This window comes from Coptis chinensis, chromosome 4 (assembly GCF_015680905.1).
Source record: "Coptis chinensis isolate HL-2020 chromosome 4, ASM1568090v1, whole genome shotgun sequence".
NCBI classification, from domain to species: Eukaryota; Viridiplantae; Streptophyta; class Magnoliopsida; order Ranunculales; family Ranunculaceae; genus Coptis; species Coptis chinensis.
In genome coordinates this window covers 88,359,373-88,386,063 of record NC_141459.1, presented here as the reverse complement: position 1 = coordinate 88,386,063, position 26,691 = coordinate 88,359,373, and the positions used below count along the sequence as shown (strand labels likewise).

Here is a 26,691-nt window from a genome sequence, read left to right as displayed (position 1 = left end):
TCAACAAATATCTGAGATGTTCAAGATCTCAAAGAAAGAAGCATTCTAGCCCCGAGGAACAAAAGCGGTTGATGAAATTAATTCTACAATAATTTCAAACTCCCGAAACAATCGAAGACATACTTAAGTGCAGACTCACTAAGTCCAATTGAAGGTAAACATCTTTGAACAAGATGTTCTATACCCGGCGAATTTTAAACACTCTTGAATTTTCCGCATACCAAACCACAAACCGGATTTAAAAGTTGGTGTTCCTATTATGTTAATGAGAAACATTAATCGAGTCAAGGACTATGCAATGGTACTAGGATGATCGTCACAAAATTGGCTTCGAAAGTGATATATGCAAATATTATTACAGGGAACAAAGTAGGAGATCCAGTTTTCATTCCAAGAACAGTATTGTCACCAAGCGATACAAAATGGCCATTTGTATTCAGAAGGAAGCAATTCCCTGTAAAAGTTTGTTTTGCTATGACCATAAACAAAAGCCAAGGACAAACTTTCGAAAAAGTTGGAATATATTTGCCAACACCAGTTTTCACGCATGGACAGTTATATGTTGTAGTTTCAAGAATAACATCACGAGAGGGACTGAAGTTTTTGATCAAAAGGAATGGGAACGAGCCTGAAGGACACACACAAAACATTGTCTATAAAGAAGTGTTCAATTCCATCTGAAGGTTTTAACACTAAAGGTATTTTCTAAAACTAATGACTATTATATTTTTTATATTAAAATGGACCTGACACAGCTCTAATTATGTTGGTTTGTGTCACAGTGTACCCTAAGTTAAACATAGTCATATGAACGCGTAGACTGATTTCAATGTATTGTCACGTGATCTATAGACCCATTATCCAGTCTATAGATAATGATTTATGACTCGGGAGTTTGAGCTGTTGATGGTGATAGTGATGGCGATGGGGCCCTTATTGCTATTCCGGAAGGTCACTCTCTCTTTGCTGATCTCTGTATAAGTTCATCACCTATGTGTGCCAAAGAAGTAGGTACAGGTTCTTACCGAAACAGGGCTTTATTGCCATCCCCGCTATATGGGAAGGTTTGAACCGGGAAGAAAGTCATAACCCGACCTTGGAGATGTGGAGTGACTTCCGTGGCTTGGAATGATTACTTGAGCCGGTAAAGCGCCATAATCGCGACTTCCATTCAGTTCAGCAAGTCAATCCTATCAGACCGACCCTAATACTTAAGGACCGAGTTTCCTTTCTTCCTTCCTCAGGTAATATCTTCTATTTAGTACAGAACAGAGTGTAAAGAATGGATTATAGGTTTAATTACCTCACCCTTACCAAGTCGCTCACCAGTCTTTGGATCACCTGCAACAGACCGGAACTGAGGTATTATCGACTTCTGGATCCAAGCGAAAGGGGGATGCTAGGACTGATACATTCAAGAAAGTTAAAGTGTTGGAAACCGATGCTACGAGCATATCCGACAAACAAGAGAAGAAAGAACATTGGTTGCAAAGGGTATCGAGGCAGCAAGGGTGGCCACAAAAGAAGGATTCTGTTCCAATGCCTTTCCAGCCACAGCAGCAGTTGGAGAGTGAACCGGAGCAGCAGTTGGAGAGGTTACAAGCTGACCAATCTACTTTCATGGATGACGCTGCTCTTGGGTTAGTTCATCGAGCTCGGTTATTGTTATGCATGTATTTAGTTCTATCTTTCTTTGTCCTTCTGATTTTTTTTCGTTTCTCATCGCAGGTTATTGGAGCGACTGCAGTCTACACTAAACACAATCTTCTATTTAGTGCAGAACAGAGTGTAAAGAATGGATTATAGGTTTAATTACCTCACCCTTACCAAGTCGCGCACCAGTCTTTGGATCACCTGCAACTGACCAGAACTGAGGTATTACCGACTTCTGGATCCAAGTGAAAGGGGGATGCGACATTGCGTACTTCACCCAATACAGGGATGCATCACATCTTTACACCCACATAGCCAGATGCTTATCAGGGGTGAGGCTTTCTGTTTTCCTATTTACTATTGTTATGCATGTATTTAGTTCTATCTTTCTTTGTCCTTCTGATTTTTTTTCCGTTTCTCATAGCAGGTTATTGGAGCGACTGCAGTCTACACTCAACACAATCTTCTATTTAGTACAGAACAGAGTGTAAAGAATGGATTATAGGTTTAATTACCTCACCCTTACCAAGTCGCGCACCAGTCTTTGGATCACCTGCAACTGACCAGAACTGAGGTATTATCGACTTCTGGAAAGTTAAAGTGTTGAAAACCGATCCTATGAGCATATCCGACAAACAAGAGAAGAAATAACATTGGTTGCAAAGCTTATCGAGGGAGCAAAGGTGGCCACAAAAGAAGGATTCTGTTCCAATGCCTTTCCAGCCACAGCAGCAGTTGGAGAGGCAACCGGAGCAGCAGTTGGAGAGGTTTCAAGCTGACCAATCTACTTTCATGGATGACGCTACTCTTGGGTTAGTTCATGGAGCTCAGCTCCCAGCTGACATTGCGTACTTCACCCAATACAGGGATGCATCACAGCTTTACACCCACATAGCCAGATGCTTATCAGGGGTGAGGCTTTTCGCTTTTCCTATTTACTATTGTTATGCATGTATTTAGTTCTATCTTTCTTTGTCCTTCCGATTTTATTTCGTTTCTCATCGCGGGTTATTGGAGCAACTAAAAAGCTTTAAAACCGTGTTGTAAGGTCCGTCCCCTGCATGCTTCGAGATGGAAAAACTACACTCTTCCCTAAGTAAGCTTGAAAACGATCTAACTCGCACTCATTTGGAGCTCCAGGCAACCAGTATGAGCACTCACAAATAGGCGGAGAAGATTCCTAATCAGACTCACTGCCTTAACGTACTACAGTTGCGTCAGAGACAGATAAAAAAGAATTTGGAAGGCATAGGCTCCTATCTCTAGCTGAGTTTTTTTTTTTTTCTGATGTACAAGCTTCATTAATGGTAGGAGGAGTAAACATATTAGATTCGAGCATCGAGAAAAACCCCATTCTCAGATACGTGGTTGTGGATATTTTCTGTATTCATGCTCATGAACTCGAGCAATTACAGTCAGCGATATTTTCTGTTTTGACTTTAATTACGATTGTTTAAAGGGACTTTAAACCAAGGTTCTACTCTTTGGAAGCTCGCTCGCCAACATCCATATAACAATCTTAAACTTCTAGCAGTTCCAACTTTGCTCCAGCTATTTGTCTATTAAATTAGCTACATAGGCCTTTTAGCTTTCCCAGTCAAATTTAGCACCCCAAAATCAAAAAACCAATCCAATTGTGTTTTCTGTTTTGAAGTGCTAAATGATACGATATAGTTCTGCCGTCCGTCCATTATTTTGTAATTTAAGTTGAAATTTTTTTAGACGGACGGTACAGTTTATGCCGTCTGTCGAAATTTAACACACGAACAGCAGAAACTATACCATTGTTATTACAAACTTAGACAAACACACAGTGAAAACTTGCATGGGGGTATAAAGAGATATGAGATTGAAAAAGCTTTAATATACAAATTACCAATATATGTGTCCTTTAGTAAGTGGTGTGTAAATGTGCAATGTAACTATGAAGCTGCTGGTATTCCACTAAATTAATTAAAAAGAAGATAAGAGGCTGACTGGGTTTACTTAATGAAGACAGACAATGTTAAAGTACACAATGCCAAAATAGATTGACTACCACAGCTGGAGAATACTCATAAAAAAACGTATTGGACACATCGATTATAGAATACAAGTGTGTAATGGAGAAAGGTAGGAAGATGAGTGAGAGTACAAGTGTGTAAGTTTAGTATCATCACTTAGCAAAAAAAAAGAGAGAAAGGAAGATGAGTGAGAGTGGTTGTGCCAGAAATGTAGTGCTCTTCCAGTCTTCCCATTCATGGCACAAGGCCATCTGAATCCATTCCTTGATCTAGCACGACTTCTAGCCTCTCGAATTCCTTCACTCACCATCACTATAGTCGAAGACTCCGAAAAACGCCCTCGGTTTAAGCCCACTTTAGCTCTTACCCAACCATTCGTTTCCAAGAGTTGTCCTTCCAACTCTCATCTCATCACTCTTCACTTCCTCAAAATGCTCAAAACACTGATGCTCTCTCCAACCTATTGGCAATTGGTCAATTCTATCACGCTGCTGAATCACTTCTTGAGCCTTCTTTTCGACGTCTGATGTCTCAAATGAAAGAATCCAATGATGGAATACCTCCTGTATGTGTCATCTCTGATATGTTCTAGGGTTTTAGTGTTGAGGTTGCACATACCTTTGGTTCTCAACATGTTCCTTTCTATACCTCTGGTCCTTACGCAATGTCCATTTACAACTCCATCCGGACTCATTTTCCTCATTTGGCCAATGAAGACAACGTCATCGCACTCCCGATCTCCCACATATCACAATCCACGAAACCAGCTTTCCAACAACATGAAAGTTGCTGATCCAACTAACCCATCGTCTCTCTTTTGCCAAAAGACAAGAATACTGCAATGAGAGCGGATGGAAGTCTTTGGAACACACGGTTGAAGTGCTTGAGAAATCAAGCTTGGATGATTGGGGAAGTCAACTGGGAAACGTGTTTGGGCAATAGGACCTCTGCTTCTAGCTCAACTCAAGAGTATGAGCGAGGAGGGAAGAATCTGAGTTTCACCACAGACGCATTAGCATAAATTGATCGAACCGCGCCTCCCATTCGGTTCTCTTTGTGTCGTCTTAGATACAAACTTGGATTGGTCCGGCCTTTACCATACTAAAATTAATTCTATTTTATATACTTATCCGTTTCTAATTCAGAGAAGTATTCCTTAATTCAACTTCTACCTACGTTCAGTTTCAAATTTAGATAAGTATTGCTTAATTAAACTTATACATACGGTACAAGTTCAAAGCAGGTATACTTCTAAAACTAGAACAACACCTTCGGAACTTATAAATACAACACAACCGATTAATATAATTTACAGAAAACTATAGAGCTTTGCTGGAGAAAAGGTACACATGACAATAATTTCTTTTTCAATCTTATTAGATTTTTAATAGTATTAGTAAACTGTTGTTATTTTAATCCATGAACTTCGGCATAAATAATACATCTGTCCATGCATACATAGCAAAACGGTTGTATATTCATCATAATTGTGATAACAATTGTAATTCTAATAAATTTGGATATCTTTGTGTGAACATTAACATTATGACCGAAAATTCAATTTTTTCGATGAGATAAACGACAAATCGGCGGTTGGAAGGTTCGAGCACGATAAGCGAAATGTGGGAAGCTTTGTTAATCTACAGACAAGACACAATCATATGGTCTACACATGCTGCTACTTGACGAAAAGGTAGAAACGGACTCAAAAATTACTTCTTTTATATCAAAATAATTTTTGAATTTTAATCCACTTATATTACATTGTGCAAATCGAATCAAATTCATGCAAAGATTTCACCAGAATCCAACACATGTTTGAAAAGAAACTGATAGAAGGAGACATATTTGTAATTGATAAATTTGAAGTCAAAGAAACAACCGGAAGATATCGTCCAGTAAGATCTAAGTACACTATTTCTTTCACAAAAGATACTATAGTATCTCCATCGAAAGAAATTGGGACGACATTCAACAGATATAATTTTTCGTTCGTAGAATTTGAAGATCTTATGAAAACAAAGGATATCTCAGTTTTTCATACCAAAGGTGAGTTATTTATACATACCATATTGTTTATTATAACTAATTTCTAACAATGTCTACAAATTAGATTTCATAGGAAAACTTATCAGAGTCGGGCCAAAGAAACCTCAAGGATTTAGGGAAATCACAATACAAAACAAAAGGTAAACAAAATCTACATAAATTATTTTTTAACTTAATTTCTTACACAGCTAAATATGTAAATACGTAATCAGGGGAAGTGAGCTTACTATAGCTTTATGGGGTGACAACTCCGATAGACTGGCAAATATCAGCAATCAAGAAGAAGATATGATGCTCATCATCACATCATTATACCTGAAAATGATTGGAAGTAAGTATAATTATTAATCATCAATTATATAGACTTTTAAACATATATAATGGAAGTAAGTACAAATCTAATGTTTTGAATTTTCATATTTTACAGAGGAATACAAACTTTGTTTAACATCTGCGACAAAGTTGTACTTGAATTTGGAACATTTTGGCCACGTCGACCAGATGAGAAACAGGTGATATTCGTTAACAAAAGCATTACTATTCCTCACAAAAGCATTAACAAATATGACTTATCCCTAATTTGTTTTTCGTAGATATCAAATTAGAAATACAAGAGTTCAAATTGAACAAGCAGTGACAGACGAGCCTACATCAATGAAGGAACTAATGAATCAAGACAGAGTCTCAATTTCGGAGCTAATTTCACTAGGAAAAGAAACACACAATCAGGTATACCAAGTAAATGCCTAAATAATACCGTGATGAAATTAATAAAAACTGAAGTAATAAACATATTTTTTGCAGGGAAAGCAATTCACTTGCAGGGCAAAGTTTGTGAAGATATTTGGAAACCAGTGGAGCTACAAATCATGCGAGAACTGCACTTATAAGCATGTTAACAAAGGATCGGAACCTTTTTGCAGTAATTGTGAAACAACATACAAGACTCCACAAGACAGGTAAAGAAATCACTAATAAATACTACATCTTCGGTTTTATAATTCATTACTAATTCAAACTTTAAAACATCAACAGGTACCTACTTAAACTATGCATTACAAGATGAGAGGGGAGATCAAACGACTTTTGTCGCCTTTGGTAAAAGGCAGAAAATAGTCGAGTTTCCTATCCAAAAATAATGGAGCTGACTTGAGGCAAGTACATGACTAAATACTTAAAAATTATTTTATAGAATGATACAAAGTTCGTAATTGAACCGTACCTACATTTATTTTGTCAAAAAGCAGGGAAAAAGTACTGAAGAAATTAAGGAAAAGCTTGAAAAGAATGCGGGGAAGGAGTATATTTTCAAAGTTAAGCTAAATGAGTATAGTATAAAAGAAAAGTTCCCTTCATTCAGTGTTACGGATATATTAGAAGACGATGAAGACTTTGTTGAAGAAAATCGTCCATCAAAAAAACCCCGTAAAGATTTAGAAACAGAGGAAAATGAGGAAAACAAAGAGATCAAAGGATGAAGAATATCGCCTTAGGATGGAAGATTAATAGGAATTCTATTAGGATTTATTCATATTTCATCAACAACATCTGTACTTTGGGATACATTAATGATGTTTAGGTTTTAAACTATTCGAGCTATTTAGTAGTGTCTTTGGATTAATTTACTTTAATTCATTAATTCAATCTGAAATTTGTGAGTTTAATTTGAAATCTTTAGGATAATTTATTTGTCCAAGTTTGTGTACGCAAGTCCTACATCTTGCAATTGCTGCATGCCATGAAGTTGTGCCATGGGAAATTCTTAACATGATTTTCTGGAAGTTATGTCATGAAAGTTGTGTCATGGCAAAATATGACTTCGTAATACCAGTTCCAGCTTGAAAATACAAAGTTTGAATACAATGATAAAACTATCGTCTCTCATCAGTCAATCAATTCTGAGCGAAGGAACAAGACAGATCCTCCGCAGTCAAGATATCTCTCGAGTCCAATTTACACAGCTATGTTACACTTAAGTACATTGCCAATAAATAATTCTAACAGAAACTTTCAATTCCCAGAGAATGTGAATTTGGCTCAGCTTTGGCCTCATGACCAACATCACTTGCTCTCTATCGTTGTTTGTTGTCAGTCCTCCACTTCCTCAACTCCTGCTCAATTGCTAGCTTGCCTTCCTTGGTCATCTCATCCTTCTCCATTGCAATTCTCCTCTCTTCCAACTTTGTAGCCTTCTCCAGTTCCACTTCTTTTAATCTCTGTAGAGTTCTTAACTCAGATTCCTTGGCATCTTCTATCTGAGAGATGGCAGCTGCCACTTTTAGGTTTGTTTGCTCCTCCACATTGTGAGCCTTTTTGCTCAGTGTGTAGTACTCCTCTAGAGTGTCACCCCGTTTGGTGCATTTTCATTACTCCCACTTCCAGCCAGTTCACTTTTTTGTAAGGTCATGACTGCTGCTAAAGCTAACCTTTCTGATGCTAGGGAAGCTTCTATCTTCTTCTGAGTTGCATGTAATCTTTTATTCATGGTAAATGCACCTACCTTCAATAGCTCTCCGTCTTCCTTTGCCTTTAACATCGCTTCTCTTGAAGCCATCTCTTTCTCCAAATCCAAAGAAGAATACTCGACCTGCAAATTTTCCAACTCATCTTTCACAGATTTCAGTTCTGCCACTGCAGCAGCATGTCTTTCTTGGGCCACTTCGAACTGTGATTTGGTGGCAGCACTTCCTTTACCCTTAGATTAGCAAGTTCTGAGTCCTGTTTTGCTTGCTATTCTTCCCTTTGTGCTCTCTCGAGGTTCAGCTTCAGCTCTTCTTTGACTCTCCTTATGCTGTCTAACTCATCCAGTGCCTTGGGATTGGCATCAAGGGTTGCCTCTGCTTGTTTTTTATACTTTAAAAGCTCCTCTTCAGACTTCTCAAGTTCAAGTTCCATGAGCTTGCGCTTATGCACTCATCCAGATAGTTGAATTCAGAAATCTGATAAATAGCATGATGCACGGCTTAGAATCCGACTTGAGTACTGTGAGAGACTAAGTTCTTAAAAATATCTTGGACCCCAAAACATGGAAATGTCTCCCTTAGAGTGTGTGAAGGAGGCTACTTTGGGAGAAGTAGAAGAAATTAAAAGTCAGAGGGAATGAAGGAATGAAGCAAGGAAAATGGAATATGGATTTAGTCACCAGATTGACTGACTAGAATTAAAGATAAATTCCTTGACTTAACATATGGTCTAAAATTATGTAGATTGGTAAAACTCAATTCTTTAAAACGAAAATTAAATAAATAATACCAATGACTTAGATCTTTCATTGGTCAATTACTTTAGGATGGATTGATGGAGAGTTGCTCCTTCTGACCTTCTCTATCATGTTAACTTTAAGTACGAGAGAAAAATGACAAACAGATATTTTTTTATTCTGATCTGACATGATCTTACTGCAATTGAAATGCTAAATCGAATAGAGCTAAGCAGGAAGCCAAACAAGGCTGCAGAGTATTAGCAGAGCAGAGGAATACTGAAGAATCAACCTCTAGCTTTGTATTGAAATAGTGAATACAATCGATGCGCTATTAGTCGTCGATTACACACTATCAAGTATCAACTATCAAAAGCGTTGGAGGCATGAATATTTCCCTATTTCTTGGACCTTGCATTCACGTTCTTGAAAGTTTAGAGTATCATAATTCAGAAGACTCTACATTCGGCAATTATACATTTCATCAACAACAACAACAAAAAACCAATTATATTTTGTTGTAAATTTGTGGTAATATATACAATAACAAATAAAATTTGAAATTTACATAAATTTATGTTTTGTGGAATCTTTGTCGCCGGCAAAGAATATTTAATAAGGTCATTAGTTAGCAAATATTTAATGAGGAAAAAATAGATACTTAATTAGCACTTTACAACTGCCCTTGGAAACATCAATCCCTCTGCTCTGCACGAGACGGTTGTTGAAGTGCCTAACGTAACATACGAGGATATAGGGGTATGGTCTTAAGCGTGGCTTCAATGAATGGAATAATAGATTCAGTGAGAAAATTGCACCAGAGGAATCCCAGAATTCCGATAAACAAGTTGCTGTTGATTCTGAAACTGGGACTAGATCTGTTAATAGGATTAGTAGAATCGTCTTCTCAAACAAGTTAAAACCTGAAGATACTCAGGTTGAACAACCAAAGTTAGTTATAAAGCCACCTACAGAGGTAGATAGAGACCAGCCTCACAAGAAACTCATAATTAAGCAGCCAAAGGGGAACATTAGTGTGGACCAGGTTCAAGAAGAAAGTAGTTCTGGTCTGCAAGAAAATTATAGGAAGACTAAGACGATGAGAGAGCTGTCGAGCAGTGACAAGCTTAGAAGCAGAGGCGGTCCATGGTTGAGCTTGGAAACTATAGCGCAGAATATGCCCCACAAAGTAAACGCCGTAGGGGAGAAGCAGGGGGTTTTATCTTAAGTACAGAAATTGTTTATAGGTATCAGGCCCCCATAGAAGAACTAGCAACAAGCGCATATACTCTTACAAATAGCACAAAAAACATTACAAAAAAAAAACTTGAGACTATCTTCCATGTTAAGATTTGGTATCTAGACATCAGTGTTTGATACTGATACAAATCTAAAACATAGATCATAGGGTCTTAGCATATTGACCAAAATCATACACTTGCAAAATATAGCAAAATAAAACTAGGAAGAAAGCCTAAAATTAAGGTTTTCATCAAAACTTGGAAGAAATCCTAGAACTTGGAAGAAAGCCTAAAATTAATACTATATACACTTACAAACAGCAGAAAAACATTACAAAAGAAAACATGAGACTATCTTCCATGTGAAGATTTGGTATTTAGGCGACTTTTAGTGTATATTGTCAAGATAGTGATACAAATCTAAAACATAGGTCATAGAGCCTTAGTATATCAACCAAAATCATACAGTTAAGTAGAACATAGCAAAAAATCCTTGAAAGAAAGCCTAAAATTAAGATTTGAATCAGTTATCAAATATAAGAAAAATATAAAAAAAATTAATGATCCAAGTAAAATCACATTTCATAACCCATAATTGAAGTGCTTTCAAAAGATTATGTTATCTGAAATCCAGAATGAAACTGTATTTAGTGTATGTACGTTATGGCGTCTATTTAACGACCACATCAGTTTCACCTACCCCGCCATGGGAAGGAGACTTTCTGATAGATGCAACACGGAGACTGCCCCTGAAAGGCTATTCATCGCTACTTCATTCACCGACTGCATAGTCTTCATCATCTCGAGATATTCTCGCCACGCCTTGCTAAAGATGGCAATGTTATCCGTACTTATTTCAAGTTTATCCCATAACAAAACTTGGCAGCCGCCTCAAATGCCTCCGCTCCCACCGTATGTCGGGGAAGAACAAGGACTCAGAATTATGGCAGAAGATGTCAAATATTATTCTTGCTCTTGGACCTCCATCTTAATTCTAATTCCTCCATTGCCTAATTAATGGCCCATATCATCACCATCAGAATTTATTCAGAGCCTTCAATGCCTTCAATATTCCCAATCTAACACGTACGAATTCTACTTATATGGGAATTAACATCTTTATATTCAACCCACCATTTCAATTCTGTATGGCCAACATATACCTCAACTATTCAACCAAGTGATCACCAGGCCAACCTTAGTTTCCTCTCTATATTCATGGAAATCTCTGGCAATTGAACACTACTAAGTTTCATTAATAATGACGAAAAGAGCTCCCAAAAATCACCTCAGCATGAAATATATGAACCTGACCCTCAAAATAGTCGATGTCCTGCAAAATATTATACGGCTTCACTGACGGACCCATATTTCCCTCCGAGTCCAGAGTTGCCATGGGCATGCACCCCTATTAATCCTTCACCTTCTTCAACTCTTCTCTAACAATGTATTGAATCACTACACCGTCATGAAGGAAATATTTTCTCCATTGCAGTATTGCATGGCAGTGTGTTTACGGGTTCAGAGAGTAGTCACGAATAGCAGATGGATTTTGCAGAGAGGGGATACCTTAAAACGAATTCTGGCAATGTTCGTGCCATATTAGCTTACGGTAACATGCTCTTCACAACACACAAGGATCATAAAGTTCGGGTATGGAGCGTGACAGCATACAGTATTTATGTCCTTCAATTTGGTGCATTGTTAAATTTAAGTTTGATAGTTACTCCAAGACCAAAACTGGCGCAGCTACTCCAAGAGGCAGCATTGGTGGCAGTTCGGAGAGGGTGTGGTTCTATCCTTCAGTCAGACATAGATGATGTTGTTGACCGCTTAACTGTGGGACCAAAGCGTGTAGGGATTGAGTTGGGTCATAAAGGGCAATGTCGTAGAACAACTACTGAGGTTGGAACTGCAATGACATCTTATTTACTGAAGGCACTTGATTAATATTACTGGTTGGACAGTGTACAACAAAGTCTGATTAGTTCGATCAAGAAGCATCTTGGGTTTGGATTCATTATTGTATCCGAAATTCACTACCTGAGGAAGATCTCCTGGACTAGTAAGGAAGCATACGGTCTAATTCCCAGGCCTACATAACGACTTCTTCTACCAAAAGAATCCTATTTATACTTAACTTCCTAAACAAACATATCTAATAAGAATCCTATTAATACTAAACTTCTAATCACATAATAAAACCTAAACAAACATATATATTAAAAAAAACCCACGATCTTCCTAACACAAAACAAAAAACAAAGGTAAACTTTCAGTTTTTTCTTTTAGTTTGATTTACATTAGTTTTACATATATAACTGAGTTTTTTTTTCCTTTTTTTTATTGCATGCAATAGAACATATTCAATCAAGGCTTCAGAAAGAGTTAACAAAAATGGATAAGGTAAACAATTTCTTTTCCAGTATCTTATTTAATAATTTTGTTGATTTCTCTTTTATGATTCAAGTGATGATAATATTAAAGTTTAAACACATGAGATATTAGCGTCTTTTAATTCAAAATTATATTGAACTATATTGAACTTAAGACCTGTATTAGTGTAACAACCACTCACTATTAACTATTCCTGGAACCCCTCTTACCCCACACGACAATATTATATGAAATAATTATATGAAATATAATTTCATCAATAATTATATGAAATAATGCTGGAACCAAGTTTAGTCGTATATGCCCTGACAATGGTGAGACTGTATATTTCTGGATAATATAAACTAATGTAATTTTTAAAATAATTTCATCAATAATTATATGAAATATAATTTCATCGATAATTATATGAAATAATGCTGGAACCAAGTTTAGTCGTATATGCCCTGACAATGGTGAGACTGTATATTTCTGGATAATATAAACTAATGTAATTTTTAAAATGCAGCTCATGGAGTATGAAACCAAACACAAAATTTCACTCAAGACAGCGTTGAGAGAAATTCTAATCAAGGAAAAAATTCAGGGAGAACCAATTTACATATCAAAGCTTGAAAACAACCGATATGCTACAGATGTCATAATAGATTTGCCGATAATGAGAGAAATCTTCAAAAATCCGAATTATCCTATAAGCCAATCATTTCCGGGGACGTATCAAACTAAGAAAGTAGACTCAGAAAATGCGGCTGCAGGAAACGCTATCCGCTTTCTACAGCAAATATACAAAGTTGAGGTTTTAGACGTCAACCACAAAGAAGTCATTACTAAACGTGAAGAGCTGCATGAAGCAAATACTAGAGAAAAACAACTTCATCAACATATTGAAAACTTGCGAAAAGAAAATGCCTATTTGAAGTCAATAAATGAAGCATTGCTTATAGGAGGACTAAATTGGGATATGAACTACCTAAGCATCCCAAATAATTCATCAGATTTGGATGAGGATTAACGTAGTGTTTTTCAAGCTGAATTCTATATTGGATGAAGATTAGCACAGTGTTAGATCCATCAAATTTATGTTTTTGTTTTTTCAATTTAAATTATCTATAGTTCATCATAACTTAATGTAAGAACCTGTTTTGGCTTGAATCCACCTAAGGTGTTCTGAAGCAAAACCTTTTGCTCATCCCGTGTTAGCCTACCCCCATATGTATGACCCCCTAAGTCGGTCTTTGCAATCATAGATACATAATTGCCAATTTTATGTATGTATTGGCAGCATGACAGTTTTACAGCTCTCGCAGCACTCGACCCCAAAACTCTCTCCAACCAAAAATCTCATTCACAGCAGCACTCACCCCACTAGACCCCAAACCACTCTTCCACCAAAAATCTCATTAACGGCTAAAGCTGCAGCAGCAGCACTCGCCACACTCGACCCCAAACCACTCTCCTTCCAAAAACTCTCCCACCAAAAATCTAATTGACTGCTACAGCTGCAACGGCAGCATTCACCACACTCGAACCCAAATCACTACCTAACGGCAACCCTTTCTCAACAGAAAGCAAGCACTCTCTTCAAACACTGCTAGGTAAATTTGTAAAGGAACACAATCACTCTCTCAAGTATAGATCGAGAGTAAGACCAAATTGAAAGGAAACCTATTGTTAAGGCGATGTGTATCCAGAAGCAAAATTATGATCCCTCAAATTTAGTGTTTCTAACCTCAATAATGCCACTCTCTTTTCCAATCATTTGCATTTTGTTGCCATAACATAATATACAAGTATATTACACAACTGCGACAATTCAACAAAAATATTCTAACAAGTGTACCAGTCAAATAACTGAGGCCAAAAAAAGAATGCTCAACATTACTCAATTATATACTTTTCTAGAACATACAATGCAAATTAAACACTAATTAAGAAATTATAATCAAGAAAGCAAATTAATAATGCGAAAAAAGATACTAACCTGTGCAATCATTCTGTGTGAAACCTTTCTTAAGTAAACTACATCCGGAAACACATAACACTGAATCCATTGAAGCTGCATCATCATCATCATCGTCGTCTTAACTACTAATATTCTTCTCATAAAGTTTCAAATCTGGTTCTTGATTAAAAACTGCTGGCGTGGAAATATTCTTGGTTAAATCTTTGTCAATATCATAAACCCTTGAAAATAGATCACTATTGTTTTGCTCCTCTATCACCAAGAATACCATCACCATATTAGTTCATATATCTCAATAAAACTTAGTGCGTTATGGACCAAAATCAACAAAGTAAGATTATAACATTGTGAGATATTGGAAAATTGGGATCAGGTATTAATGATTAGGCTCTCTATGGTATGTGTATGCAATATACATATACAGTTCACTGAATTTACCTGAAACTTTGGAGAAGGGAACACATTCCAAAACCTAAGTGTTTCATCTCCTGGTGACAATGGTCTGAAAGAGGAAGATAGTTGAACATAAAAATCTTAAAGCCCCGAAAAAAAATACAAAAAATGAGGTGAAGCTTGACTAAACCTCATCCAAGAAAAAAAAATATAAAGATAATGTAAAAGAAGGATAAGAGAAGGGGGGAAAGAGTTACTAAATTACCTGACCATCAGGTGATATGGCAAGATAAAGAACTCTGTACGTATGGCCAGTAAGTGTCGCCAACTGAAATGGAGGATATATTAGTGCAGTAGTACAGACAACATAAACTTTTAGTTGTTTCAAAAGCTCAAGGGACAAAAAATCGAGTACCTTTGACATAGTTGGATATCTCCAAACTATTATTTGATTTTGGGAGTAGCCATGGGTGCTGACAAGCTCATTGACATTCTTGGACCACACAAGATTTCATACCTGTGTCATAAGTTTCAAGAGTTAGAAACTGCGTGGGAAAAAGAGGTACCAATTCAAATTTGAATTGATACAGTATCCGATTAAAAGATATGTTATAATTTGTTGGGCCCAGGCCCAACAGTAATAGTATACTTATAGGTTTCTAAACCCGATAGATTCTACCTAATTAAAAAAAAAAAAACTAATTTAAAATAAGGTGATTTAGTTTTAGGTCGTCCCAATAATATGGGTATATGCATTGGACCCAAAGTTTTACGTTTCTTAGCTTTAGGTAACCTTATCGTTAGTTAACGATTCATTTACCAAGTTTGACCGTCTATTGTAGTGTGTATGGTGTTATGCCCTTTCAAAATGAAACAACGACCCCTCACACGTTTTGCACATGCCCACACTATAAAACTCAAAATCCAAATTTCAAAATACCCGACACGTGTCATAATCCATGCTCTTGATAAAGTGGAGGTTGCAAAAAAGGAGAAGCCCACTGTTCCAAAATATCAAAATTTAAGAGATATACAAAACTAAAAACCTACGAAAACTGAACTTCCAATCACTTAGTAAAACATAATCTATTAACCTTAAAAAAACAATTTAACTACACATATCGAAAAACCAGGTAGCCTATTTTCTTCCTCTTCTCTATTATTTATAATTATTTATTGACTTCATTTTATTATGTATATTGCAGATAATCACGTGTGAAAATTACAGCTTATGTAAAAAAAAAATGCTAAAGGAAATTCTAGAAGCAGGACTTAACATTCAACAAGATCCAGTCTACAACACAGAATTAGAGAGCGGACAATTCAAAAGCACTGTGACATTAAAGTTACCAAAACATTTATTCTTTAACAGTGAAGACGTCATAGTTAAAGAAATTGATGGAAGCCCAACATATTCTCATTGTAAAAAGCAGAGGATTCAAAAGTAGCTTTTCACGCAATACGCTTTATAAAGGATGAACGTGATATGGAAATTGAAGACTTCAATTTCAAAGAACTTATGAAGAAAAAAGAATAGAAGTTGAAGAGAAACGAGAATCAACTCGACATCCTCGAAAATATTATGCTAGATTGTTTGGTTGATGATAAACACAACAAAGATAAAATATATTATCTCAAGAAAAAAAATTAAAGAAATGAAGGGCATGGAGAGTTCCATAATAAAGAAAAGAAAACCATGAGGATTAGTACTTTAATACCAAAACTTTATTATGTTGGTCAAATAGTATTTTTTTAATGGCCGAGGTTTAACGCTTCTTATTTATGAAAGTTTGTCACTATAGAGTCCATTAATTTTTAGTTTAAATTTATAATATAAGCACGCTCACTTTTACAATTCTACTACTTCAAGTTATATTGTGTTCGATATCGAAAAAAATATAAGTAATTTGTCACCTTTGGAGTAGGGATTTGTATCATAGCATTGTTTCGTTTGCTGACCTTCTAAAATAAGTGAGTAATTGTAAATAAGTGGATGCCTTGAACATTCAACAATATAAATACTGGAAAGTGTCTTCCAAATATTAATGAGATAGTGGCACAATCGATTATGAAAATGGTGAAACCTAATGTTATCCCTCAACAATCTCTCTCCTCATAATCAGAAACGCACCACACATCACAGTGTGGAAATCCTCACACAATCTGAGGTTCTTTACAATCCTAATGGGGATTCCAGCAGTCGTAGTAAATAGTCCAAATGATGTCTGTAAAAGATCATCCAATGCGTAATGTCACCAGCAAATTACTCATATATAATCCCATCCTCTGCTTCAATCAAGCTGCAGCCAGGGTTCTTTATGACTCCTTTTTCTCTAATCAAGATTTCAATGGATCCGATTAGCACCAAAGAGTGCTCCACACACGCCTCAATAGGGATCATCGCTACAAGGTTTAAGGCTTCTTCCAAGTGTCCAGCACAACCAAGAAGATCTACCATTACTACGTCAAAAAAACAACAATAAAATTAATATCTAGATTTTGGGCATATTCAGATTTTGGGCACTGCCTAGCAACATGACTCATTCGGATAGTCAAGACCCAGGTGGCCAATATTCCTGCAATTGTTGTATGCATTATCATTTGTGCAGTAAACACCTATATGACCAGGCTTATAGCAGTTGTTGCAAACCCTGAGGTCACTAGCGGAATCTCTCGCAATGTCACCAGCCTTACCGAAAGTATGGCATATCACCTCATTTTGGAAGTCATTTGCCCCATGTGGTCGCTCACAACAATTCCAGCACAATGACTTGGTAGAACACTCAGCTGCAATGTGCCTGATAACAATGCCAAGGAAAGATAACATATCCATATTAAATTTTTTGGATGTAGATGGAGGAGGAAAACACAGGGTACTAAATCAAAATTATATGTTTCGAGTTTAAAATCCTTCTTGAGTGTGTGTGTGTATAAAAAAAAGGTATAACTTGATAGTTCACGAAATTACTTTTAGATTACTTTTGCTTCGATAGCAAATATGACATGATAATTGTACTAGCAACTTTTTATGCATTGCATAGGTAGGTTCGGATTCAAGACATAGAAATGCTCAAGTCTTGAAAAGTCTATGCCAAAGTTTGGGATTCAGAGCCATTAATTATATATGTGTACTATGTAGTCTTAAATTTTTTAAAATTTTGACAATAAGGAAGAATCAAGCTAAGTTCAACCAGTATGTCACTGCTTGCAAATTATTTACACATCTATTTTGAAAAATAATTATTGTTTAAAAATATACCAAGGGCAACAAAACACATAATTATTATGTGAAAAAATCAGGTGCTACATTGTAGACATTGAAATGAGTAATTAATATAATTTTCATATCTCATAGCTATGCATAGTTGCTAATATTTTTTAAAATAATTTAATATAACGGCACCCGTTCGTAGGACGGGTTCGAAAACTAGTATATATATTATAGCTATACCCTTTTGGCTCTATTTTTCAAGACTTCACATAGTCTCCAATTTTTTATAAACTCTAATTCTAATTATGAAAAAAAAAATGAATTCCAAATTAGGAGTTTCCATTATTCATGTAATGGGGTTCAACAAGGAGTCCCACAAAAACAATCTTTCTCCATTTTTCTTTTAAATTAAACCCACGTAGAAAATAACTCCAAAGAAACAAAACCCCTATATCAGAGAGTTACAAGATTTCATTTTTTTTGCACTAAAAATTGTTAACAAAGTTGGATCAATTATAAACGAGTTTTGAGTACCCAACTTTTAAGTTCTAACAGTAATAGGTAATACGGTTACAGAAGTCAAGCAGTATGCTGGAGAGACATTCAACCCGAACAGTAATCACTATTTAAATATTAAGGCCAAGTTCAATAAGGTAGATGATCATGTTTGTGACATGGTGATTTCACTGTCCTGATACTTATATTTTCAGCAACAATATCATGTTTTATTATCTCAATGTCAAGGGAAAATGTCAATCACGTGTTTTTATATGATGACAACTAGACACGATAATAATGAAAATAACTAATGATTGTTATGAGAAAATTATAACTTCTAAGACATGTAGACCTTGCAAAACATATATTAGGTAAAATACGAAACATCATTATTCTCAAATCTATAGAAAGCCCAAATCTCTTTGTACTGTATAGATTATCGAACTAATCATATGTTACTATGTAGTGATAGTCCATAACCTATTAAAATATTAGACTAAAAAGAGAAAAATCACATAATGCTCCAAGAATGTTTAGATTTGTGTGTAAGGTGGGGTTTAATTTTGGATCAGTGAGAAAGGGAAGGGTTTCTTGGAAGATCACTCTATTAGTGACAAAAGCAAGCTAAGTAGGTGATGCAACTGCATTGAACTAACTTCAAAAAATAACTAATGGGAAATCACAAACTGTATGCAAATGCATCAATCTAACCTCAAAAAATAATTAATCGGAAATCAAAAAATTAAATGGATACAAATGTATTTAACAAATCTAAAATAATGATTAACAAGAAATAAAAAAACTAGGTGTAACTGCATTGAACTAACTTCAAAGAATAATTAACGGTAAATTAGAAACTTGATGTGAATGCATCAATTTAACCTCAAAGAATTATTAAAGAAAAATAAAAAATTGTATGCAAATGCATCAAACTAACTTCAAAATATAATTAACAGAAAATCACAAACTATACGCAATTGCATAGAACTAACCTTAATGAATAATTAATAAGAAATCGGAAACTAGATGCATCAAACTAATCTCAAAGAATATTTAACGGAGAATTAGAAACTAGATGCAAATGAATCGAACTATCCTAAAGAATAACTAACGGGGAATTGGCAACATGATGCAAATGCATTGAACTAACCTCAAAGAATAATTAACGGAAAATTCGAAACATGATGGAAATATAATGAACTAACCTTAAAGAATAATTAACTGGAAATTTTTTTATGATCCAACATTGTGAATCATGTACTTATATGATATTTTTTTAAAGTCATGTTTGCAAGGAAACAACATAAGGATTAATAGAATTTGGTATTACTAATGGAAAATAAAAAACTAATGGATTACTAATGGAATTATATTACTAATTGGAAAATCGAAAACTGGATGCAATTGCATCCAACTAACCTTTAAAAGTAATTAACGGAAAATTGGCAACTAGATGCAAATGCATTTAACAAACCTCAAAGAGTAATTAACGGGAAATCTTTTTTTTTTTTTGTTAAAGAGAATTGTATTGATTAAGAAAAGGTTACAAGTTTCAAAAAAGAGTTAAAGTTAATATAGGTATCATGTCTTCATTTCTACAGATAGCTAATTTACAAATCTATAGTATGTAGGTCATATTAATGTCTTCTATCCTATATAGAAAATTAGGAGTACTGACCCACCATTTGTTTCCCCCTTTGCCAAGGTGACAACAATTTTACAGCAAATGTCTGCTCCAAAGTTTACCTCTCGACATGTGCTGGTGATTAGAATCTAATCGGCTAGATGCTTGACTTTTTTTCATGCGGCTCGCACTCACTAATGCATTTGGTTGTTATTAAATGACTTCATTGAAGCAGTGGAATCCGACTCCACCCATATATGCTTCCATCCCAGTTTCACTATCTTGCTAATGCATCCAACTAACCTCTAAAAGTAATTAACGGGAAATCAGAAAATAGATGCAATTGCATTGAACTAACCTCAAAGAATATATAATTAACGGAAAATCAAAAACTGAATGCAAATGCATGGAACTAACCTAAAAATATGATTAATGACAAATTAAAAACTTGATGAAATTGTATTTATCTAACTTTAAAAGATAATTAACGGGAAATCATAAATTGGATGTAAATGCATTGAACTAACATCTAATCAAAGAATAACTAACGAGAAATCGTAAACAAGATGTGAATGCATCAATCTAAAAAAATATTAAAAAACTATAGCAGGAAATCGGAAAATTGGATGCAAATGCATTAAAAAAAACTAATAGGAAATCAGAAACTAGATGTGAATGTATTGATCTAACCTCAAAAAATGATTAACGGAAAATTAGAAAGTGATAGCAAATACAACAAATGGGTTTTTTTGCAATGTTTTTATTTCCGACGCTTTCAAAGGGTTGCTAATACACATCATTGGCAACTTGAAAGCGTAGCAACTCTATTTGGGTAGGGTGTAATCAAGACAATATCTGCGACACTTGTAAGCATCGTTGATAATTTTTCTGTACTTAATATTTTTTTTAAATACTTTTAAAGTTATTTGAAGTGTAGTAGCTACGCTTTTAGCGTTGCAAGTGGTGACCTTATTCAGCAACGCTTTCAAAGTGTTGGGGAAACTTTGATTTTTGTTTTATTACTCCCAATATTAGCTACGCTTTGTAATCCGTCGTTGGTGTTACTTGAAGACATCTTAAATATATTACATGTATTCCATTGTAGATGCTCTGGCGCTAATATTTCACTGGACCGCGGCCATTTTTGCGCTTTTATTTTCATCAAAAGTTGAAAAATAAAAATCGGAAACAAAACATAACCCTAGCACTCTCTCTCTCTCCTCCCACACCAATCTCCCTCTCTCTCTCTCTCTCTCTCTCCATCTTGACCACCATCGCACCACGCCACCACCACAACAACCTCTCTGTCTCCGCTCCACTGAACCACCACCGCACTAGGGAACTGGAAGGAACAACAACTAACACGAACCCAAGCATCAAACACGAACCCCCATCGAACCAGCAACCAAGGTTAGCAAGTTATCACCAATTCCTTTCCACATGCTTTCAAATCAGAAGCTTAGAAAAATATTCTTTGAATGTTTAAGTATTCTTAATATTTCAAAATGGCGATATTCTTTGAATCATTTAGTTCTTGTGATTAAAGTCGTAAGTTTAAGTTTCTGGTGTTCTGTTAATTAGAGTAATTGATGGTTTGCCACACTTGCAATAATTATCAAAATAGAGTCAGACTAGAAATTATAGAAGAGAAAGGGATAGAAGACCTTCTGAGGTTGTGAACTTTGAAACAATTATCTCTAAGTTGTTTTTTAATTCAGAACTTTCAATTAAGTTTTTTATGTTTCTTAAAGTTGTGATTGTTTTGAGGTTTTGATAAGTTTTTTTCTTTATTTTGGTATAGTCTAGCCTAAAGTATTTGTCTCAGAAGAATTATCGAATTCCACGTTCAATATGAACCTTGGAGCTTGAGGTTTGCATTCGCTGAGAAACTTAAAAGCCAAAACTGCAGGTTCTTTTTAACTCTTAGTAGAAATGATAAGCATCATTTTTTCAAAAATGAATCTTAAAATAACCAGAACTACTAACAGTGGGACATTTTCCCCAAGTTCTAGAAATTAGGTTAGATCGATTTACAGCTCATGCATGTATATTAATTTATTTAATTTGGTGGTATTCTGCGAAATAGGGATGAAACTATGAAGATTGTTGAAGCATGGTAAATTAACCAGAACTGCTAACCCTCAAAAGTATTGTCACTACCTTAGTGACTCATTGTTTCTAAATAGTATGCTCTCTGTCAGGCTAATTAAGCTATCAAATGTAACAACTTAGACAACTTTCACAGAAAATGATCATTTCCCCTTTCTTAAATATCCTTGTCAAAAAATTTGACTCTAGTGTGTCTACTAATCAGCTGATGTTTGATGGTATTGCATTTGTCTAGCTCAATACTCTATTTCCTAGCTAAAGTTCATCAATTTTGCAGATGTAGAGCTTCATGTTGCCTGTGTCATACTGGTATGTTTGTTTTCCCTCCAACATTACGGAACTCACCGGATGGGCTTCCTGTTTGCTCCAATTGTCATAACATGGCTTTTATGGATTAGCTCGATTGGTGTATATAATATTTTTCATTGAAATCCTCAAGTATATCAAGCACTATCTCCCTATTATATGTATAAATTTTTGAAGAAGACACAAAGTAGAGGGTGGATGTCATAGCAGGTACTAATTGTATATACGAGCAGAATCTTTACTTGCACCTTCTCATTATCCATTTCTTTTCTCAGTTCTCTTTCCATTCTTGTAGGTTCAGAAGCTATGTTTGCTGATTGTGGACGCTTTTCGCAGTTATCAATCAAGGTAAGCAATACCTTGCTGCACAATCAATTTCCACTCTATTGTATGTTTTGTATTCCCAAACTGATCTTACACTTTAGCAATAACAAATCTTTATTTTCAAGGAAATTTTTAATGGACAACATTTTTCACCCATATGTTAGACACATATGAAAACACTCTCATAGCTATTGTGTAGTTTACCGAAGGTAGGGTGCACGACACTTCCATAATGTATATTTGTTCCACTTTATAGTTGCTGGGTGTAAAACAATTTAGGATGAGCACTTTGTTATCCATCAGATAGGTAAGTAGGAGAAGATGAATGCTAAATCATAAATCGAGCCAGTTTAGTCTTTTTGGAAAAATAATCTTAACTGATACAACTCAATCTATTCTGTTTGAAAACAATGAGTCGTAATTAATACTCCTTATAGGCTGTGGGTTGGAATCCTGTATATATTCACAATTTTTTTTCATTTTTAATCCATGTTAATTTATATTCCTAAGTGATCAGCCTAAGCCCTATTTTAACCTTTTTATAGCTTAGCCCACAAAATTATATCCTAGATCTATGGTTCACCCCTCGACATCTCGAGGAGTCCAAGGTATTAGTCCAGGTTATGTAAATGCTTTGTGTCTGGGTATGGTACCTGTTTTGGCTCAGATGGTCTTTGCCTTGTTTCTGACCTCTTCATGTCGTGTCTTCTTATCTACGTGATGATGATCTTTTTTTTAGACATGACACTGACATGTAGACACCTTAGAAAAAACTTAGAAAAGAACTTAACTTACAATGCCCCACGGAGAATTGTCAAACCTATAACCAATAGAAACCTCCGTGTAGCTCAGATTTGTGACTACTAGTACTTGGCACATCTCCTGGAAATCTATTACTATTTCATTGATGTGGGTTTTAGATTACTAGGACATTTTTGTATTACAGGATTTAGCTTTTTACCAACACCTCTGAGTTGGTCTTTTCCAGTTATATATAGATTGCTAAGTGAAGCTTGAGAAAGAAAATAGAAAGTCTGATGAAGATGCATTGATCATATGCATACTCATAAGACATGCATAGTATAAGACGTGCACACTAATATCTAAATGCTTTACGAGGACAAGGTTGAGGATTTATAAAACTGGAAAGCAACATCTGAAGCTAAATTGAACTTTATCATGGCGCACATTGGGGCCAACTTTACTGTGGTATGTATTTACATATTATAATGTGTTCATATCTATCTTTATCTATGGTATGAAAATATCTAAAGTTTTATATATGTTGGTTTTTGTTTTGAATTTTTTTGATATTTTCTTTTGCACTTCCCTTGGATTAATGTTGGAGTATAATCTAATATAAAGTGATGGATGTATTATGATGGAATCTACTTGGAGGATGGGTTGGGGGTTACCCTCTGTCAAATTGATTTTATAATAGTTTTAATTGTTTTACGGGTAAAAATAATTGTGTAGGATCTGGTACATGAATGGGAGCTTTGAATGTTTGCACTTCGGCAAAAAAAAAATGTGTAGGATGTGGTAGATTGATAGATTATTGTACTCCCCGCTAGGATTGGTTTGAATGTTTGCTTTATACAGTCCGATGCACTTGCAAACTTTTATAAGAGATTATAAACTCCGCCTGAGTGGGTTGCTTGTGACTTGTACGTAGGTACTAGGTAATGTTTGAAAAGTATAGATGGTTAATTGTGGGAGTATGGGACATGGTATCGGGCTAACGAGACCCCGAAGTTCTCGAAGCTGAAAAATGCATGCTATTGGAAGGTCTCGAGACTGATTCAGAGAGTTCATACATTATTGGGAACAAAGTATATTACTAAGAAGTACAAACCAAAGCAGATCATATATATGAATTCAGTCTATTCTAAACTAAGAATTACCATCTGTTTCACTAATACAACCATTTCCCAATTTGAGAGTGAAGTGCCACATTTAACTGCATACCTTAACCGTTGGATTGCTCCACCTGACTTATACATGTCTATGAGCCCTAAAGGTGCAAATTAAATCCTAGGTGTCACCACTGCACCTTTTCTTTTGCATCTTACAGGAGGTTTGAATTTTGGAATCTCTTGAGTTAGTTAGATATCGTTGTACATTAGTCTTTAGTGCAAAGTAATGGTTGAATGGATTAGGCAACAGTGTCATTGTCTTGACCTGTATTGTACATGTGAATGTGTAATATATATGTCATAGTTATTAGCACTTCTAGCATTGAACTATTCACCTATTTTGTTTTACTCTTAAGTGCATGCAATGCTAAGAAAACTAATAGAATTGAAGTTTCTCAACAATAACACAAGTTACGTGGAATTGAAAATCATTTTTGAGTGTATATTTTGCGGGTGCACATGTATTAACTTAGACATGTTGAATTAATAGTCACTTAAACTCTGTTTGTCGTTTCTTGGGGTCCTCATATATCACCATTTTTCTTTTTTGGAATTGCAGAATGGTTCAACTTCACGAGTACTTTGCAAAAATGGACTGTTGGGGTTGAAAAGTTAGGAAGACGATCATAAATGCAATACTTAGCCCCTAAATTTTGTAAGCTTAGAAAGGATGCGATTATTGTAAACTTTTATCCCTAGCATAGCAAGGCTATATGAAAATTATTTTGGATATTGTGATTTTTCTACATTTGGAACTTATGAAATTAAATCTTTTGTTAGTAAAATGTTTTTGAGTGTATAAAGTTTTATTTAGGCCACTGTTAAATGAATGTATGAAAACTGCAATTAGGAAATTATACAGGGAAGAAGAAAAGATCTTCTGCAACACATTAAAATGGTTGCAAATATAAAAGAGTGATTGCTACGCTTTTGAAAGCGTTCTGAAGAATACCATTTGTACATGCAAATGGCACTTTTACAACAGTTGCAAGCGTGGCAAATAATAGTACTCCACCATAGCAAGTAGTATAACATCAGCAATGCTTCCAAACCGTAGCAAAACTAGACAATCAACAACAGATACAAAAACGTTGCAATTAGTTAAGCTTTTGCAACCCTTATAAGCGTTCGAGGTAAACATTTTTAATGGAAATGATCAAAATAAGAAAATAAAATAAGCAGCAACGCTTTTATAGCATTAACAACGCTTGAGTCCGTAGTTGATGTGAATACCTTTTGCTACGCTTTGTAGGGTCGTTAGTTATCTTCTGCGTCGGCATCAACAGCAACGACGCTTTTAAAACCGTTGTTGATAATCATTTGCAACACTTTTGGACTCTATTGCTACGTTTATAAACGTCGCAAAAGGTTCCATTTGTTGTAGTAAATGCATCAAACTAACCTCAAAGCATAATTAACGAGAAATCGAAAATTGGGCTCAACTGCATAGACCTAACCTCAAAGAATAATTAACAAGAAATCATAAACTGGGTGTAAATGCGTCATATTAACCTAAAAAAATAATTAACAAGAAATCGGAAACTGGATGCAAATGCATCAGACTAACCTCAAAGAATAATTAACAGAAAATTGGAAACTTGATGCAAGTGCATCGAACTAACCTCAAAACATAATTAATGAAAAATTGGAAACTAAACACAACTGCATGGAACTATGATGATAAAGTACAAGAGTTTTGTGGAATATTTGCAAGTCTACATGCAACCAAACTCGAGGATGAGTTTCTTTCAAGCCGGGGAGTATGATGCATGGGCATAGAAACTTCTAATTATATTATTAGTAGT

The 26,691-nt window shown here is 35.3% G+C and overlaps 1 protein-coding gene and 1 long non-coding RNA gene across 7 annotated transcripts; both read left to right on the top strand.

The window, feature by feature from the left end:
• The first annotated feature begins 5,905 nt into the window (after positions 1-5,905).
• LOC147505461 (uncharacterized) lies at positions 5,906-7,183 on the top strand. The gene is made up of 5 exons (XM_086605551.1): positions 5,906-6,036; positions 6,133-6,217; positions 6,299-6,434; positions 6,510-6,664; positions 7,066-7,183. The coding sequence occupies exons 1-5, from the start codon at positions 5,994-5,996 to the stop codon at positions 7,181-7,183; spliced, it is 537 nt and encodes a 178-aa protein (XP_086461677.1). The 5' UTR covers positions 5,906-5,993.
• Positions 7,184-21,879: 14,696 nt separating this feature from the next.
• On the top strand, positions 21,880-26,198 carry LOC147505460 (uncharacterized). 6 transcript variants are annotated; one of them, XR_015220605.1, is made up of 5 exons: positions 21,880-22,140; positions 22,618-22,649; positions 22,942-22,994; positions 23,959-24,179; positions 25,446-26,198. It is a non-coding gene; the product is annotated as an uncharacterized LOC147505460 (long non-coding RNA). The 6 variants fall into 6 exon arrangements; XR_015220607.1 differs by lacking the exon at positions 22,618-22,649; XR_015220603.1 differs by having other exon boundaries at positions 22,942-24,179.
• The last annotated feature ends 493 nt before the right edge of the window (positions 26,199-26,691 follow it).